Source organism: Watersipora subatra, chromosome 1 (assembly GCF_963576615.1).
Source record: "Watersipora subatra chromosome 1, tzWatSuba1.1, whole genome shotgun sequence".
NCBI lineage: Eukaryota > Metazoa > Bryozoa > Gymnolaemata > Cheilostomatida > Watersiporidae > Watersipora > Watersipora subatra.
The window spans coordinates 67,244,303-67,263,500 of record NC_088708.1 but is presented as its reverse complement, the minus strand read 5'-3'; the positions used below and the strand labels follow the sequence as shown (position 1 = coordinate 67,263,500).

Genomic DNA, 19,198 nt, shown 5'->3' with positions numbered 1-19,198 from the left:
CAGGAATTGGCTTTGGCATGATGTTCCTCGCTTCTTTGGTTGTCGTCGGCTTTTATTTTGAAAGAAATCGGGGAGCTGCTGCTACCGTTGCTATGTGTGGATCCAGTGTCGGCATGGCACTGCTCGCTCCTCTCATTCGCTGGCTCCTCGACCAGTTTCATTGGAATGGCACCCTTCTCATACTCAGTGGTGTCGTATTACAAGGAGCGGTCCTAGGTGAGCTCTTGAATTTTCTATTGCCTAGTGCCACTCTCTCACTTCTAGTACTGCCTGTCTACCCCTAATGAAGCCTGTTCATTTCCTATGACGCGTAGTAATCCTTGCGCTCTCCCCTTTATCTTCAATACCTTTTGTTCACCTCAATTGCTGCCCCTTTATCTTCAATGCTTTTTGTTCACCTCCATTACTGCCTCTACCTTGGAGCTGATCACTCTCTCCTTAAGCCTGGTTCCTATATCCAATGCGAGACCCCAGCATTAATCTCACACAGCAAAACACTTGCGGCGCTAGGCTCAGCTGCTAATTTTCACATTTTAAGTTGCGTTGTGGCGATCGCATAAAAACTGCCGCTAGCCATTCCGTCTCGAAAGTGCTGACCTTCACTTGTACAATGCATTTTGGAGAGGTTTGCCTGCGGCTCTTTGCGAAAGTTGAACAACGCTGAACTCTTGCGTTGACCGCCGGCAACTACTAGTAGTACTCGGCACGCGGGTTCACATTTCACCGTTGATAGCCCTGCGGTGCTGTCGCCGGTGCTTGCGGCGTATATGGGAGCATGTATCGCTGCTGCCTGTTTACTCCTAGTGCTGCCTGTTCAACCCTTCTTTTGCCTGTTCAACCTTTCTCCTGCCTGTTCAACCCTTATGCTCCATGTTCTCATCTATGGTTATTTCATTTCTCATGGTGAGTGAAAGCTGTTTACTGTACGTGCCCAACGTAGTACATTGAGTTGCAGGGGGTAAATATTTCACTTGGTCAAAAGGTTTAAATAAATAATGAATGTATTTCTAGTTGACACTCTTTCACGCTTCAACAATACCTGACTCGACATCGCTCAATAGTTTGTAGAATCTATGAGTCAATGCTCGAGTGTCTAAATCATAGTTCACGATAAGGTACACAGGCTGATGTTTGGTACAGACACGGGTACTAATAGATTGAGGTGCTGATGTACCCTCTGGTACCGATGTATTCAGTGCATGCTTCCTATGGAGTAAGCGCAAGAGTTTCCATGTTAAACTTTGCTTCGAATGCCTTTGCATTGCTCTCGTCTTTTCAGCCGATTATATTAGTGGCAACCAAGGTTTTTGCATTTTCAAAGGTTGTCAGAATGGTAAGCTAGTCGTTATGATAACTTTTTTAAATTAATAACAATTGACAACAATTGTTAACTATTGATAACTCTTGAAAAGGACTACTAAAATAGTCTCAAGTTTGTTAGGTTTATAAAGTGTTATGAAATAAAATACATGGTATATACACATGTACAGCCTCTGTTACCAAACATCAGTCGATATAACCCATGTCTTAGTCCGATAATTGGTATTAGGAGTTCCGACTTGATCACCGAATCCTCGCTGAAGGCTCCTTTAAAAACTGAGGCAGCAGTCAGTGAACACAAATACATGTATATCACTAAGTTACTGTCCATTACTATCAAGTGCTAAAGTAATACCTGTTTTTATTTTTAACATCGGGCAAGTGCTGACAACTCATTATGTTGTAGTTTGTTGAACTTTATAATGTGAACGCTTGTCAAAACCAATACACTAATAATCATTATGAGGTTATGGTACTAGCTGAGGATATTGTACTAACTGGGGTTATGGTACTAGCTGGGGTTATTGTACTAACTGGGGTTATGGTACTAGCTGGGGTTATAGTACTAAGGTTATAGTACTAAGGTTATAGTACTAGCTGAAGTTATGGTACTAGCTGGGGTTATGGTACTAGTTGAGGTTATGGTACTAGTTGAGGTTATGGTTCTAACTAAGATTATAGTACTAGCTGAGGTTATGGTACTAGCTGAAGTTATGGTACTAATTGAGGTTATGGTACTAATTGAGGTTAGATACTAGCTGAGGTTATGGTACTAGCTGAGGTTATGGTACTAGTTGAGGTTATAGTACTAGTTGAGGTTATGGTACTAGCTGAGGTTGTGGTACTAACTAAGGTTATGGCACTAGCTGAGGTTATGGTACTAGCTGAGGTTATGGTACTAATTGAGGTTATAGTACTAACTAAGGTTATAGTACTAGCTGCAGTTATGGTACTAGTTGAGGTTATGGTACTAGCTGAGATTATGGTACTAGTTGAGGTTATGGTACTAACTAAGATTATAGTACTAGCTGAGGTTATGGTACTAGCTGAAGTTATGGTACTAATTGAGGTTATGGTACTAGTTGAGGTTATGGTACTAGTTGAGGTTATGGTACTAACTAAGATTATAGTACTAGCTGAGGTTATGGTACTAGCTGAAGTTATGGTACTAATTGAGGTTATGGTACTAGTTGAGGTTATGGTACTAACTAAGATTATAGTACTAGCTGAGGTTATGGTACTAGCTGAAGTTATGGTACTAATTGAGGTTATGGTACTAGTTGAGGTTATGGTACTAGTTGAGGTTATGGTTCTAACTAAGATTATAGTACTAGCTGAGGTTATGGTACTAGCTGAAGTTATGGTACTAATTGAGGTTATGGTACTAATTGAGGTTAGATACTAGCTGAGGTTATGGTACTAGCTGAGGTTATGGTACTAGTTGAGGTTATAGTACTAGTTGAGGTTATGGTACTAGCTGAGGTTGTGGTACTAACTAAGGTTATGGCACTAGCTGAGGTTATGGTACTAATTGAGGTTATAGTACTAACTAAGGTTATAGTACTAGCTGCAGTTATGGTACTAGTTGAGGTTATGGCACTAGCTGAGGTTATGGTACTAGCTGAGGTTATGGTACTAATTGAGGTTATAGTACTAACTAAGGTTATAGTACTAGCTGCAGTTATGGTACTAGTTGGGGTTATGGTACTAGCTGAGATTATGGTACTAGTTGAGGTTATGGTACTAGCTGAAGTTATGGTACTAATTGAGGTTATGGTACTAATTGAGGTTAGATACTAGCTGAGGTTATGGTACTAGCTGAGGTTATGGTACTAGTTGAGGTTATAGTACTAGTTGAGGTTATGGTACTAGTTGAGGTTATGGTACTTACTGAGGTTATGGTACTAATTGAGGTTACGGTACTAGCTGAGGTTACGGTACTAGCTGAGGTTATGGTACTAGCTGAGGTGATAACAGAGTTAAAATATATTTTCATGCATCACTCGTCAAATAGGTAACAAGAAAACAACGCTTCTCGAGATGGAAGTTTATCAGATGGGGAAAATACCCAGCTATGAATTTCCGACACACCTTTTGTGTAGGAAAGTCTTATGGTTAGTCTAGTTCCTTGTTTTCGCCAGTGTCGTATAGTTTCACAGAGTCCCGTGACCAAAAGTCGGAAACAAAAACGCTTGATTCCAAACAAACCCGATCGACATACTGATCTCTAATGGAATATTCTTACCTCGCTCTCAACATCTCACTTTTTTGCATTTACTTTACTTGATTACAAAAAATCATTTGTAGTTTCTTGTAGGAAATTTTGTCCTTTTTCAAATGGTGTATAATACAACAATCAATTTCAGAGCGACTGCCAATGGGAGTAATTTTTGTTGGTTAGTGTTGCGGCCTCTCCTTTATAACTTATACAAACCAATAGTGGGCGCGGCTTGTTTGTTGCCGTGCGAGCTCCGATATGCGCATCCATTAGCAGCAAAACTCTGTGAAGTTATACAGCTCTTTACTGGCAGAGTCATATAGCTTTACAAAGTCACGAGACCAAAACCGGAAACAAAAATGTCCGATTCCAAACAAACCCGATCGACATACTGATCTCTAATGGAATATTCATACCTCGTTCTCAATACCGCTCTTTTTTGCATTTACTTTACGTTTTTACAAAAACGTTATTAGCAGCTTTTTGTAGGAAATTTTGTTTTCTTTCAAATGGTTCATGATACAACAATCAATTTTAAAGCGACTGCTAATGGGAGTAGTTTTTGTTGATTAATGTTGCGGCTTCTCCATTATAACTTATATAAAAATAGTAGGCGTGGTCTATTTGTTTGGAATCGAGCGAGCTCCCGTATACGCTTCTGTTGGTCGCGAGATTCTGTGAAACTATACGGCTCTGGTTTTCGCTTGAACCAACAATGAGTCACTTAGCGATCAATCAGGCAAATGGAGGCTACCGTATGAGTCAACGCAGTGTCTACTCTCCAATTGTTTGAGCTCTCAGAAATGCGATTGCATCATCTTTCCTTCTATCACATGATAGTTTTGGCTACACTTTCAGAAGATAACTCGCTTATCTAGTGTCAGTGTTCCTTTTACTTTTGTGTACTGATTATTCACTAAGGGATGGTACTTAGAAACTAGACAGACCCTTTGAAACCAGACTATGTTAGAGGAAAAAGGCTGCAACCAACAGTCAACATAAAACCTGTCAGCTTAAGGCCCATCTATTGTAGTTCTGACAGGTACAACTAAACCTATTGTAGTTCTGTCAGGTACAACTAAACATATCGTAGTTCTGTCAGGTACAACTAAACCTATTGTAGTTCTATCAGGTACAACTAAACCTATTGTAGTTCTGTCAGGTACAACTGAACCTATTGTAGTTCTGTCAGGTACAACTAAGCCTATTTTAGTTCTGTCAGGTACAACTAAACCTATTGTAGTTCTGTCAGGTACAACTAAACTTCGAGCGCTGCTGGGTAATATGCTATGAGCGAGTGCAACTTCTGTGTAATTCCTACCTATTTATTCACCTAGTGTAGTTGCTGAAATGAAATCACACAAGAATGAACCCGGAAATAACCGAAAGGATGCTGTTTTTCGCTTTTTGGCCTTAATTGAATAATTTATCATTATTGACAAAAATCTTCACTCCACTTTTCATCGCTGATGCATACACATTTCTCACTTTTTTAAATTGCTCTTCAGTTCATATTCTGGTGACCAACTCATTGTCGACTTCGATGATTCTCGTCAGGATATTTGATTATCAAAATCGCGGTGTTGGCCAGTTGCGGAGTATTGCTTTAATATACATTCTATTACCATGCGAGTCTTCCCCGGCACTTATAAGATTTCCATGTTTTCCAAACATTGTAGAAAGTCTATCTGTAGTCTGAGTTTTTGTAGTTGTAAACACAACTCTCTTTTTTTGGCGGTCAGTTCTGTACCCATCTTACATCCTGTCAGGTTATAGTCTGAGATATAAGTTGCTGTTCCCCCTATTGTTCACTAAGTCTTTTTAATCATACATTATAATCATAGTAGCTTTGCGTCAGTAGAACCTTGACCTTATCTGCCATCATTTAGTCTTAATAATGATTTGAGGCCTACTAGATACAGCTGCTTTCTATGAGAGCCATTCGCTAAACTTCTCACTTAATAAAAAACAATTATGAAATATTGTCATACGTTCTGTGTTTAGCCTGAGCTTCTAGACCTAAACGCTTGTTGTGGCGGTCACAGACTGTACCATATGAACTAAATGTATAAGAAGTTTGTAAGTCTGCTACATGCACTCACATTTCTCATCTAAAAAATGGTCTATTTGGCAGCGATGCTTCTCAAGCCATTAGATGCTGACTTGCAAAGAAGAAAGAAACTAACCCTGAAGCGGATGGAGGAGGACAAGAGACTTGGTGTGCAAACGTGTGTCATTCTACAGCGTTTGATCGAACAGAAGAAGCAGGACAGAACTATGTCCTCCGGCAGCCTTAATAATGGCATCATCACTAGCGACAATCAGGTGATCAGGGAAAGAGATTTCCACAAGCATCGTATATTTAGCAGGTAGGCATCACCTCAATAGCTTCACATGGAAAACATCATTTGCATAGCTGGCGAGTTGCCAATAGGTATCAAACGCGGTGAAGTCAAAGCCAGCAACTTATGCGCCTGTCTTTGAATTCTTCTTGAATAGAAGTCTGATTTCGTTTTATACGATTCCAGCTGAAATCATTTTCATCATTGATTTAGTTGTGAGTGATGAAGGGTACAGGTTTATCGCTATTTGTTGCATTTTTCCTATAACAGCATAGGTATTTGTATAAAGGCTATTGTTTTCACTGGTTTTTCAGGCCCCATGATGAAAAATTAATGAAGTAACATTAATCAGTAATGGTTTGGAAAGGCCAAACATTTTATAGCAGGATATCATGGCCTTCACTCCACATGGCCATGATTTCGTTAGTCAACATATTTGTCAACAACATGTTTTGTGTAACTGGGATTGGGATAGCGGATATCTACACTGAGAGTGTAGTCATGGGAGCCCGCTCACCCATCCCTAAATTCAAATTTTATTGACGGATGAACGCTTGCTGCCCTTAAGTCCATATTGAAATAATTATTTTTCATGACACCCGATTAAGTTATGTAAAAAAACACCTTTTTGAAGATGTGTCAGTGTATGATGAAAAGGCGTTAAGAGGTCTTATATACATGACATGTACTCAATTAGCTAATGCCTATGTCTGTCAGCAACACAAGCTGACGGACCGGTATTAATTCTTTTGCTGTGTCAAAATTTCCCAAAAATGACCAAAACCTGGGTAGTTTTTGTTGAACATTCAATAAAATCAGTACTCTTCAACTCAAAATTATTTGTATTAGCAAGTTCGTTTGTACAGAACATACGTTCGCACACGTATTACAACAACTGCATATTTGTGGTGAGCCTTGAAACTTTCTTTTCAGCAGAAACCAATGCCACAGTCCCCGTACACATGTTGTTATGCCTGTTCCTTTATCATCGTCTAAGTTACTATAACCATCGCTGTTCTAATTGTATTTGAATTCTTCAGTGTTTACACCACTACCATCTGAATTATTATCATTAAAATCATTGACCAAAGCAGCAGAAATTTTTAGATTTTTGTTTAGAATGTCAAGTTGTGCGCTAACTCGTTCTTTTTTCCATTCATTTTTAATGTGCATCAAATTTCCATTTTTCTTTAGCTTATAGCACATTGAAATGCACTCAGAGAATCACTCTATTTCGATTTCGTTAATCATAGATAAATATGTTGCTGACAATATTTAGGAGTCAACATGATAAAAGACATGTCATTTCTCCAGCAAAAGGGTTAAGTGCGGATCAAATCTGTAGTTATAGGACTTTAGCAATAGTTGCCGGCTCTTTACCTTCTTTTCTATTTCCTTATTTTCCTTACTAGACATACTTTGACCATATAACTTGTGAGATGACAATGTACATAATGTGAACAATCACATGTATAAGCTTTGTGCTTTAGTTTGCTTTTCCCCAATGAAATTCAAATTCAACTGTGTTGAGTTTCAACAATAAGGTTTCTTGACCTAATTCCAAATGCAATTAAGTTTAAATAATGCGTAACTTTGAGAGCGTATCCATGTTAGTAACGAACAACTTAAATTGATCAATATTAGTACATAAATAGATATTTAACGTCAGGCATAAGCATTTTGTCAAATCTATAGTGCATATTTGCGAAATATAAATTATAGCCTAATGACAATGTAGGTAATTTACATGGCACAGCTGATCTGAAAGTATATTATAGGCAGCATATGCACAAGTTCATCTGTGGCTCTTTTGCTGTCACATAGAAACATTTTTATTACTTTAGTTGCAGTCTTTTTCTTCAAGCTAATGAATGTTTGTGAGCATTTTTGATACGGAGGTGAACAACTCCAATGTTCAGTGTTTATGTAGATATAAATCACTTACTCCAATGATTATAGTTTATTGTCTTACCATTTTGATGACAAGCAAATGTCATAAGCAAAGCAATTTAAATAGACATTGTACTCTGTATTGTAGTGTCAAAGCTGCATTCAGTAGAAGTAGTCTCAACACAGAAACGCAGTCAAGAGCTGCCACACCCCTGATAGCCACCAAACATCCACATCCTCCCACTCTAATTGTCACTGATAATAGTAGCCCTTGCTCTTCCGTTGCTCACTCTCCGATGTTGCATAGATCTGACTGCTCGTCTCCTCATGACTTACGTAAACAGGTGCTAGTATCTCAGTCTTCCAACCAACTAAGAAAGAATACAAGCGTGAAAAGTCTGATGCTATTAGAGAGTCAGGTGAGTTTATGACCTGCTAGAGGTTGTCAGATGAGTTTATGACCTGCTAGAGGTTGTCAGGTGAGTCTAGGACCCGCTAGTTGTTATGTTCTGACTAAACTGACACTTCAAAAGAGCTGATATGTTGATCAAAGTTTAAAACTATTCCTTTAACGAAGACAATAATTCTTGCTGAATGAAGAGCGATTGTAGAGTTTTGCTTGACACTAGTGTAATAAGTCTGGAGTTATGGCTCACTGGTCTATTTTAAGATATGTAAATCGTGAAACCTACAAAATTGATAAAGGTACTCTAACTGGTAAAATATTAGTACATGTATGAAGTAAACAAACAGAATATATAAAGCATCGTGTAGAAATATATAAAATGCAGGGAAACTGACTAATAGTACGGAATGGCAAGAAAAATGACAAATTATGTATAACATCTGTTTCACTAACCTTGTGCCTCCATAATCACGTTACTAGCATACTAGCATCACATTCTTTAGTCTATTCGTTATTTGTAAAAACAGCTGTAAATCCCAGGGTTTTCACTCTCTTCTATTCATCCCCAAGAGCTAGTCTGAGATGTTATAAAATGCACCCTTTCCACTGATTTACACATTAATGAAAAACTACCCCTTATCACTTCATCACCACAGACTAATTGCCCATTTTTTGCTCATGAATACCCCTTTCCACACAGTGGAAAGGGGTATTCATGTACCAAGGTTAAAAGCATACCCTTTTTATGAAAACACTCTAGAGCAGTGGTTCCCAACTACCTTGGAGCCATGGACCCCTGAGCTCCTTATCTAAAAGTCATGGACCCCCTTTATAAACATCATAATATATGGTGTTTATAACAATGTGTTGTAAATTGGCGTACATTATAAATTAGAATAATATAAGAGTCAGTAGATTTGACATGTTTCTATTTATTTACTTATATAAAGCACTGCTATACTAAATTTCTTTGACTTTTAATTTTCAGTAGTCAGCTTGTTAGTGGTATGGATTGTACTTCTTGTACTACTAACCGGAAATCAGGTACTATCCAGCGATTGACGCACATACGTGATAAAAGTCTAGAGCCAAAAACCTAACAAAACAACGTGACCACCCCGGGGAAATTGCATAAGCCCCGAAACCCAGGCGAACACAATCCCAACAGAGCATAATCATTAAATCCCGCCCATACGATAGCCGTCACATATCCTTTTAGGGTTTTACATCATTGATCCAACCACTATAAGACAGAAATAGCTCTAACTAGCTAGAAAAAAACAATACTGGCACCAGCCTGTGAACCCCCTCAAAACCTCCTGTGGACCCCTAGGGGTCCATGGACTACCAGTTGGGAACCACTGCTCTAGAGTGTCAGGTCACCAAAAACACCCCTAAAACGTGCTTTTTTCGTCGAGCCCTAGGGGATGAAAGTTGAGAGTGAACTCCCTGGGCTGTAAATATGTCAAAGGCAAGCCTTATTCGCTGAGACTCTAGAACTAAACTATAACAAGACAAAAAAAGAGAGGGAACAAACAAAACTCGGTGACCCAAAAGCAATGCTTTCATTGGTCATCATCATCAGACCACCCAGAAAACAGTGCAGAGCTAGCTGTCCATGAGTCACCACTCAGGGTAACCGGGTGCGGAGCATGCAAATACCAATGTCCAAGGCAGTCGCAGAAATGTGAGGCAATGCCCACTAGGCTCGTCACAGCGATAGTAAAAGATATTGTAACAGTTACTTTACACAATAATATATATACAGTACAATAGTCAATCATTAAGTTGCCCTTCTAAAAAGTGTTCTAAAAAGTGTTTGTATCTCAGGAAAGTAACAATTCCTTTTTCTGTTTTTGTACCTTTACATTTTTAGCAACTAAATGAACTATTAGTGAAAAATTAAGGCCAAAATGGTTTTCATTAATAATATAATATCAAAGTTAACTTGAGGCTCCATTGCTATTGGCTGAAGCTGTCTACTTTTTGTGTGTAGCTGAGGTCATTCATCTCTTAAAGACTTAAACCATTTGGGTTGTCATACAGCCACATTATACTCATATGGAATATCACAGGTTTGACATTTATACCACATCTTGTTGGCTACACACATCCTCTGCTCGCAGTTATGTAGCTAAAGTGCTTTTAATGGAGTTGTCTTCTTATTGTTGCTAGAATATAGTTTGCTGGGCTTATCAGTTGACTAAAATTTTCTGTTGCGTGAAGTTTGTATGTTTTTGTAGACCACTGCTTTGGCAGATCCAGGAAAAGAGTTTTCTTCCGTTCAAGAAATCTCACAAACCTCTGACATGATGGGAGATTTAGATGGAGAAAGGAGGAAACCAGGCTCAGCCAGCACTGAATATCTTCTAAGAAAATTTCTCAGCGCCACACCAAATGTGGATCGGCCCATGTATAGAAAAGATATTTATTATACTGGCAGTGTGCAGATGCTTCCTCAATACCACAATGATGTTGGTGAGTTATCCTTCCTTGACTTTCTTTGGGAGGGCAATTTATTAATATGACTTATTATCAAAATATACAGCCACTTGATATCTAGAGTTGACGAGTCAGATGTGCTGACAGTCATTCTTCATTTACAAGTGCCGCAGTTCCAAGTCTGATGAACAGTATGCAAATTATAGACTTATGTTTTTCAATGAGAAAACAACACCCAACATGTTAGAAGCGAAAAATTCTGAAACTTTTATCAAGTCATGTTTGACATATTTGACGTCCTATAAGACGCACCTTTTTATTCAAAAAATGGCCTAAAATTCTCCCCGTATCCTATATACATAATGCAGGCTCAAATTTGAGAATTTTGGCTGAAAATGTTACGCAGATGTCTCAGCCTAGCCCAACATTCGGCGAGACAAACCGTTAAACTTGAAAACGCTTTTATTCAACGGGTTTTATGCTGCGAATATTGATGCAAGAAATTGTTCACGGTTATTTTGCCAAAATTCTATTGGCCGAACTTCACATTTGCCGAAATTTAGGCCTTTTGTCAAAAAATGTCGGTTTGGTCCGAGTTATTTTAGCCGTCCTGCTGAGCAAGTGGCACATTCATGGTCGCTGCAAAAAAACTATGAGAAGCGAAGGAAGAAAACCGTGATGATGAAGATGGCGAGTTACTATGTTCTGGGGACAATAATGACGATGATGACAGCAAATTCTTTGGTTTTGAAGACTAATAAAATTTGATGACTGAGTTTTTTATGTTCACATATATACTCGCCTATTATGCTGTTGTATGTTTCTTTATTTTATTTTCCTAATTTGGGTAATAGTAAAGTTTCTGTATGGATTGTGTTTTTTTTGCCATAATAGTTTCCATAATCGTTCAAAGTGACTAGCTAAATTTTAAGATTCAGTAATAACCTACTAAAATACATAGAAAAATTTTTCCCCTTGATGTCTTGCGGAAATTGGGGGGGCGTCCTTTGCAGAAATATGTCTTACAGAATATTACATACTGTATTTTTGTACTTATGTTATACCATGCAGTGGCCTGCATTAGCCCACTCACTAATTCCACTAAAGATTAGAGCTGATATATTTCAGCTGTGTAACACGAGATAAATAAACCAGGGTTGGTTTGATATATATTACTTGATATATATCATCAATATATATCGCCGATAGATATGATATTTTTGGGTCAAAAAAATTGATATGTTTGAAAAATATCCATTTTATCATTTCGTTTTCACCTTACAACTATTGCTACGTCTAAAAATGCTAAATAACACCTAAAATCATCAAATACTTGCATAGGGGCCTATTAGGCTTACCCAACACAAACAAACAAGGACAGCCAGACCAAGGCCAGGTGAAATTCCAGGGCTGATAGATACTCCACCCTAAAAGGCCCATTAGGTTCGGCCCAAAATCACGTTTTAGGGGGGTTTTCAGACCATGGGGCACTGTCAGTGAATTTGCTACTTTAGGGGGGGGGGGTTTCCACAACCAAGCCAGTAAAAGGGCCCATGCTCATTAAGGTTTTATTCAGCCAAAGTAATACCAAGAAATTGCACCAAAATTCCAGTCTTCATTTTAATGCAGATTGCTGCTGCTTGCTTGCTGACGGGAAAGGAAGGGAAAAGAGACAGTCAACACTGCATCATCTTAGCAACCCTTTAGCAATATACTCAGAATGAATAATATATTTATTTCATTGATATTCATTATGTTTTCCTTTGTAAATGAAAATGATGATCTGATGGTTGATGTTTGGAATCAGTTTTATTAACCCTTTTGCAGGCATAGCGACATTTTGTCGTTTTGCGATACTGATGTTAGTGGGCAGAGCGACTATTATGTCGCCATACGAACGGTTTTTATAAATTGATTTATGGTTAGCTAATTGCCTTTTCTTGTTTAATGTTTTTACCAATAGTAAAATAAAATATATTGGTCTCTGTTGGCAACAAAAAATTAAGCCATTTTGCAGAAGAAAAACGATCGTTTTTGCAATACTAAACAATCGAAAAATGCGAAATAAAAACGTATTTAAATAAAATTGAGAATTGTGTTTGTAGCTTTTTTCTGCTTTATTAATGCATGAATCATATTGGATGTTTACTGGGGCATGGAACCTGGGAACTCTAGGGAACTCCCAGTGTTTAGGGGGTGTATTTCAAATTGACCAACCAGGTGATTGGGGGTACAATATCCAAATTCAAATTGACCAACCAGGTGATTGGGGGTACAATATCCAAGTCTGGGCCTATCCAGGTGGATGTTTTTTCAGGGTATCAGCCCTGGGGGGGACATTGGCTAGACCAATTGATTAGTGTTTGAGTGGAGAAGAGTTTTTCAGATCTGAATTGTATTCCTTCATCCCAGTTCTATCTCCCTAACCTGATTATCTCATGTTAAACTGTTATATTTTATTGCCTTATTGGAAGACCAGCCTGCTGAAAACCCTCTGAACTTCATTATCCATTATTTTGAATGAATCTGACACCCAGAAACAGAATTGTAAGCACATTACACTGACTCACTGAGATGACAGAGTAACTCATCTCATAATTTTCTGTAAAAATCTTGTAATGAATAGCGTCAAAGGATTCTGGCTCAGTATAAAATCTATAAATATGATGATATAACTCTGACTGCTAGTGTTGAGTGTGTGTTTTCATCATGTGGACTGGTTCACAGCAAGTTGAGAAATTGTCTCGGTGTGGTGAAGGCTGGCAAGCTGGTGTTTGTTTACAAATACCTAAACTAGACAAGAGTAGGACATTAGAACATGCTTGGACTATCATAGTGTGTATTTACTATTTGCACTATTTTGTTTGCCCTTTGCATTCATGTCATGGTTTCCAATCCAATGTTTGACAAACATTTTCATATTTAAAAATATTATTATTATACTAGGCTTACAATAAATTAAGTATTTGTTATTAAACATTGCTAACTGGTCCCATACAACCTATAAAATACATCAATCACAATGTAAACACCATACAAGTTCGACCTAGCTTCAAATTTTGTTCAAAAATGTCATTTGTTTCAAAAATATCATAAATATCAATAAATATCATGGTATATATCAGTGATATGATATTTTTAAAAATATCGATATTTTTGCCAACCCTGAAATAAACGTTGTCACACTCTGACATACGAAGTTAATCTGTTACAATATTTGTTTCATATGTTGAAGTCTTTGTATGTTGAATCAGATACTTTATATGATTACATTGGACTTCATTTAATTCATTTCACAGCTCAAATACCTCATAAATGCTTCAGCTAATTTGAAGCTTTTAAAACCAAAGCATGCTATAAATTGAAGCAAAGAATGAAGTTTAAAAGTATATTATATGTAAGTAACTAAATAACATAGTAACTAACAACAAAAAGATATTTTATTGTTTTTTATTGCCATTATGCTAAAACTGGCAAATTAAAGTGTAGTCTAGGTAGGAATGATACAGGAGACAGGATACTGGTTGTGTGTAGGTAAAGGTTTTGATAGAGTTAAGGATCTAATATAACATAGACCAAGTGAACTTATGTCTGTATATGTATATATATATAGTTTTGTTGTTATACCGAATATTTAAAAAAATTCTATTCTTAATTATCGTGACCAGTGTTTTTATGGCTACTTGTTTCAGGCTTTCATTTTTTGGTTCATGTTCTTCTTCCTGATGATAAAATGCTTGGTGTTTTTATACATTTCTTAAAGAATCGATCCTAAGATCCTGCTGATGTGTTTTGTTTTTCGTTTCAAACCTCAGAAAGCCATGGTCCACTACTACTACCATGGCCTACTGCTACTACCATGGCCTACAACTACTACCATGGCCTACTGCTACTACCATGGCCTACAACTACTACCACTACCATGGCTGATACTACTACTACCATGGCCTACTACTACTACCATGGCCTACAACTACTACCACTACCATGGCTGATACTACTACTACCATGGCCTACTACTACTACCATGGCCTACAACTACTACTACCACTACCATGGCTGATACTACTACTACCATGGCCCACTACTACTACCATGGCCCACTACTACTACTACTACTGCCGTGGCCTATTACTACTACTACTACCATGGCCTACTACTACTACCATGGCCTACTGCTACTACCATGGCCTACAACTACTACCATGGCCTACAACTACTACCACTACCATGGCTGATACTACTACTACCATGGCCTACTACTACTACCATGGCCTACAACTACTACTACCACTACCATGGCTGATACTACTACTACCATGGCCCACTACTACTACCATGGCCCACTACTACTACTACTACTGCCGTGGCCTATTACTACTACTACTACCATGGCCTACTACTACTACCATGGCCTACTACTACCATGGCCTACTACTACTACCATGGCCTACTGCTACTCACTCTAGTCTTGTTAGGATCCACAATTTTAAAACTACAAAAACAATGTAGAACCAAACTATGTGAAGAACTGTGTACACGTGTACCGATGTACAAAACAGGGATTTTTTTGAAAAATTCCATTCCTCGTATTTAAAAATTACTTTGCATGCTGAAGCAATTATTTGTTCCAGTTTTACATCATGTGTCACGAGGGGTGTCAGGATGTGTAGGTAGAGAGGATTGTAAGTTGAGGTTTGACTTTATACTAATCATGGACTGTAAGTTATTGTACAATATCATATCACAGGGTAGATTTAATCTAGATTCTTCTCTTCTGCTCTTACTAAATCTACTTCCCCATTGTTCAAAGGTAAAGGTGTCTTTACCAGGCAACCACTTTATTAATCCGAGACATCATCTATGTGTTACAGACGAGTATCGAGCCAGCATGACTGATATACCTCAGAGTACTGAAGCCATGGAATTGGGCCGCTGGAGTCGTCTCATAAAATGGCTACCTAAATCTATTAAAGATGTTCTCAGATCCGTATTTGATACAAGTACATTTGCAAGTCCCACATACATCCTTCTCACTGTTTCTACTAGTCTTACAATGCTCGGTGAGTCTAGCTGTTCTACGAGCCTGTTTTTGTGCAGCCTTGTGAAATTAAGTGTCTGTGTGTACCACTACATATATCTAACTGTGTATACCACTACATGTATTTGTCTATGCATCCCACCACGTGTATCTGTCTGTGTTTCTATGTTTATCTATATGCGTATCTTACTGTGTTTATCTATATGTATATGTGTACCTTACTCTGTTTACCTGTATGTGTAATTAACTGTGTTTACCTGTATGTGTATTTAACTGTGTTTATCTGTATGTGTATTTCACTGTGTTCATCTGTATGTGCATTTTACTGCATTTATCTGTATGTGTATCTTACTGTGTTTATTTGTGTGTATCTTACTGTGTTTATCTGTATATGTATCCTACTGTGTTTATCTGTGTGTATCTTACTGTGTTTATCTGTGTGTATCTTACTGTGTTTCTCTGTATGTGTATCTTACTGTGTTTATCTGTGTGAGCTGATATTTGTGATTTTTCATTTTCTTTTTGATAAGTTTGTTACTGTTGACCTGCAGATGACCTGCTAACATATATTTGCACTGTGGTTTACCTGAAATACTTAATCTCAACAGTCATTTTGTCCTTCTATTTTGTCCTTCACCTTTTACCCATCATCGAATGAGACTTGGTTTTACATGTTCCTTGCCAGGTTATTACGTGCCTTTCATCTTGCTGCCTTCCTTCGCTGTTTCTCTCGAGGGAGAGAAACCTATCACCAAAATGGCTGCCACTTTTCTCCTTTCCATTCTTGGAGGCTCCAATACCTTTGGTAGAATAATCTCTGGAGTACTTGGAACCAGAAAGTGGGTCGATTCCATCATCATCAACAACCTCTCTCTGCTCATTGCTGGAGTCGTCACGATGCTGCTGCCATTCTGGAAATACTACACATTTCTCGTTATTTTTACTATCGTCTTTGGATTGTGCGTAGGTTAGTAAACTCGCTCACTAACAATCAGATAACTTGAGTGTGAAAATGTGCGCTTTTGTAACATAATATAGAGTACTGAAGGTAAGTACTGAAGGTAAGTACTGGAGGTAAGTACTGGAGGTAAGTACTAATAACTCATGCAAAAATAACTAGATGAAGTAAGTTCACCAAACTCAAAGGAATGGCAGAGAAAGATAACCATTAAAACGATTTGTTGTCCATTCTAAGAAAGATTGGCGATGAACTTCAATGTTCCATTAGGTCATTGTCATTCAATTGTAATGTAAGCTAGTTGGGTGTTTTATATGTTGCGTACCTGCTGCGTGTGCAACGAATCTAAATCCAACTTCCTCGTTGCAGCTGCATTCAGCTCATTGCGATCGGTCATCGTTGTCGAGTTGATGGGGCTGGACAAACTAACCACATGTTATAGTCAGCTGGTGATATTCCACGGTATGGCTGTGCTGGTCGGGGCCTCCCTCGCAGGTTAGTAAATATGCCACACAGGCTAAATAAGTATGGCTTTCCAAGCAAAGTTTAATAACTTTCTTAATACTGACATTTTCAAATTCAGTTTTAAAATCATCTCTTTTCGTATTGTAGGACGGCAATATGTTCTCTTCTGTATATCGCCGTCCTACAATCTGTAATTGTATGTTTTTGGTATAATGGGCCTTGTTCAATCTTGTTCCTCAATTCATTGTTGCCGTTGACTTAAAATTGCATGACAGGCTTTGAGATTTTTTTTAGTTGACAAGTGATTGTAATGTCCGAGTTTTTTTTTGTTGTCATTTTAAAAAGTTAAGACAACTGAGTTATACATGGTCATAACAGGCATAATATTTTGTTTGCTTTTAAAAGGTTGTGCACCATTATTTTTTCTAATAGCGTTAATAGAGTTATTGTCATATCTACAGGGTATTTACTGGAAAGGTACGATGGCTATGAGGCCCCTTTCTGCTTTGCTGGAGGAGCTATGTTAGCCTCAGGTCTTATCAGCATGCCACTGCGCAAACTTGCGCAGTGGGAAAAGATGCGACAGAACGAGAGTTATAGGTCAGAGGGCTCCAGTGAGGATGATATAAAGAAAGGAATGTCTTTCAAACCTCGAGAGTTAGTCGGTCTGTAGCTCGACAACTTGACTATCTCACTCAGCTTTCAGAGAGTATAATCTCACACTGGAGAAGGCTTTTGACTACCTGACCTTGGTCTAATGCGATTTACCTCCGTCCAGCCTATGACCCTGCTTTTGTAATGGTTAGTTGGGTCATTGCTTTACCCCCGTAGCAAATATTATGACTCGAGGCTATGGTGAAGCCTCCTAGTAACATGGATATAGAATGGAGAGAGTAATCTAGTCTAGAAAAAAACAATATTTTTAGCACATCATTTTTATCTGTCTCAACAGATTCTGAGCCAGATGAATGAAGGTTTCTCAACCTTGTAAATAAATACCGCAATTTGGTCATTTGAAGTAAGCTGTATTGAAATAATGTATATTCATACGACCATTAATTTTTTACTCACGCGATACGGGTACAGATGAGATTTGTTTATATACATATTTATCTATAATGTGCGAGGTGATATTTTTGTATGTAAAAATCTTCTGTTGTAAAGCACCTCATGCCTAAAAAGACCAGGGTGGTCAATGGCTCCAAATCTCCTTTAATGACCTACAACCTGTAGTTTTTCCTCCAATCAACTAGCATACTCAATAGCATGTTTTCTTTACATATCTTCGTGCAACCTGATCGTTCATATGTTGTTCACTAGCTTCTGCTTGCTTGCATATCATTCACTTAAACCATTTTCACTCTTAGACTGTATTCCACAACTTTGTGTGCATATCTGTGGTTACAGTACTCCAAGTTTCAAGCATCATAGGGAGTCATTGTTACCCTAGGCTGGTATTATATGTTTATTTTGAGTATACATAGGATATTCTAACTGCTACTTTGTTATATTTTTCATATCACATTGTAATGCTTGAAGCTTATATTTTACTCACTGTTATTTTGTTATTTCGTATCCTTTCCCGCCTCGCACTTCCTATGCTGGTTGATGACCTCACGATGACCTTACGTTTATGCAGCTCTTGGAATTTGCATCTTTTCTACTTTCAGCAATCTCAATAAACTGAAAAAGGTTGTTTTTTTGAACAGTTTGATTCCTTTACCCTTGACAGTGTTTTGATTTAGGCCTGATCATTCACAGATTTTCCATAAAGGGGTAGCGTAGCGACACACCCCCATGTTATGCTGCATTACTATCATGGAGACAGCCGCATCCCTCTTATTCTGTCGTGATTCAGGGTCGCTGTTTGGAAGCGAAATGCCATCTTTGTGCCATGGAAACAGCCTTAGCGACCAATGGCGTCACACTTGTCTTGCCTTCTGTTGTTTCATATGCAGAAATTTTTGTTGTTGAAACACTCTAATCTATCTGTTTTAACTTGAAACTGAAAATGCCAGAAGAGCAGTCTGTATGAACCAACAATCGAAATGCACCTTGACTACCTGATTGAGCACGTTTCTGACAGAATCTTGAACGATGAAAGTCAGAAAAATTA

The 19,198-nt window shown here is 38.0% G+C and overlaps 1 protein-coding gene across 1 annotated transcript in view; it reads left to right on the top strand.

Annotated features, from left to right (window-relative positions):
* Window positions 1–18,782, top strand: part of LOC137385718 (monocarboxylate transporter 5-like) — a 40,055-nt gene extending 21,273 nt beyond the window's left edge. Inside the window, exons 5-12 of the mRNA XM_068072252.1 lie at window positions 4–216; window positions 5,673–5,907; window positions 7,919–8,189; window positions 10,420–10,654; window positions 15,493–15,681; window positions 16,345–16,626; window positions 16,987–17,112; window positions 17,544–18,782. Coding sequence (XP_067928353.1) covers window positions 4–216; window positions 5,673–5,907; window positions 7,919–8,189; window positions 10,420–10,654; window positions 15,493–15,681; window positions 16,345–16,626; window positions 16,987–17,112; window positions 17,544–17,755 — 1,763 coding nt within the window. The 3' untranslated portion in view covers window positions 17,756–18,782. The remainder of the gene's footprint in view (window positions 1–3; window positions 217–5,672; window positions 5,908–7,918; window positions 8,190–10,419; window positions 10,655–15,492; window positions 15,682–16,344; window positions 16,627–16,986; window positions 17,113–17,543) is intronic.
* The last annotated feature ends 416 nt before the right edge of the window (window positions 18,783–19,198 follow it).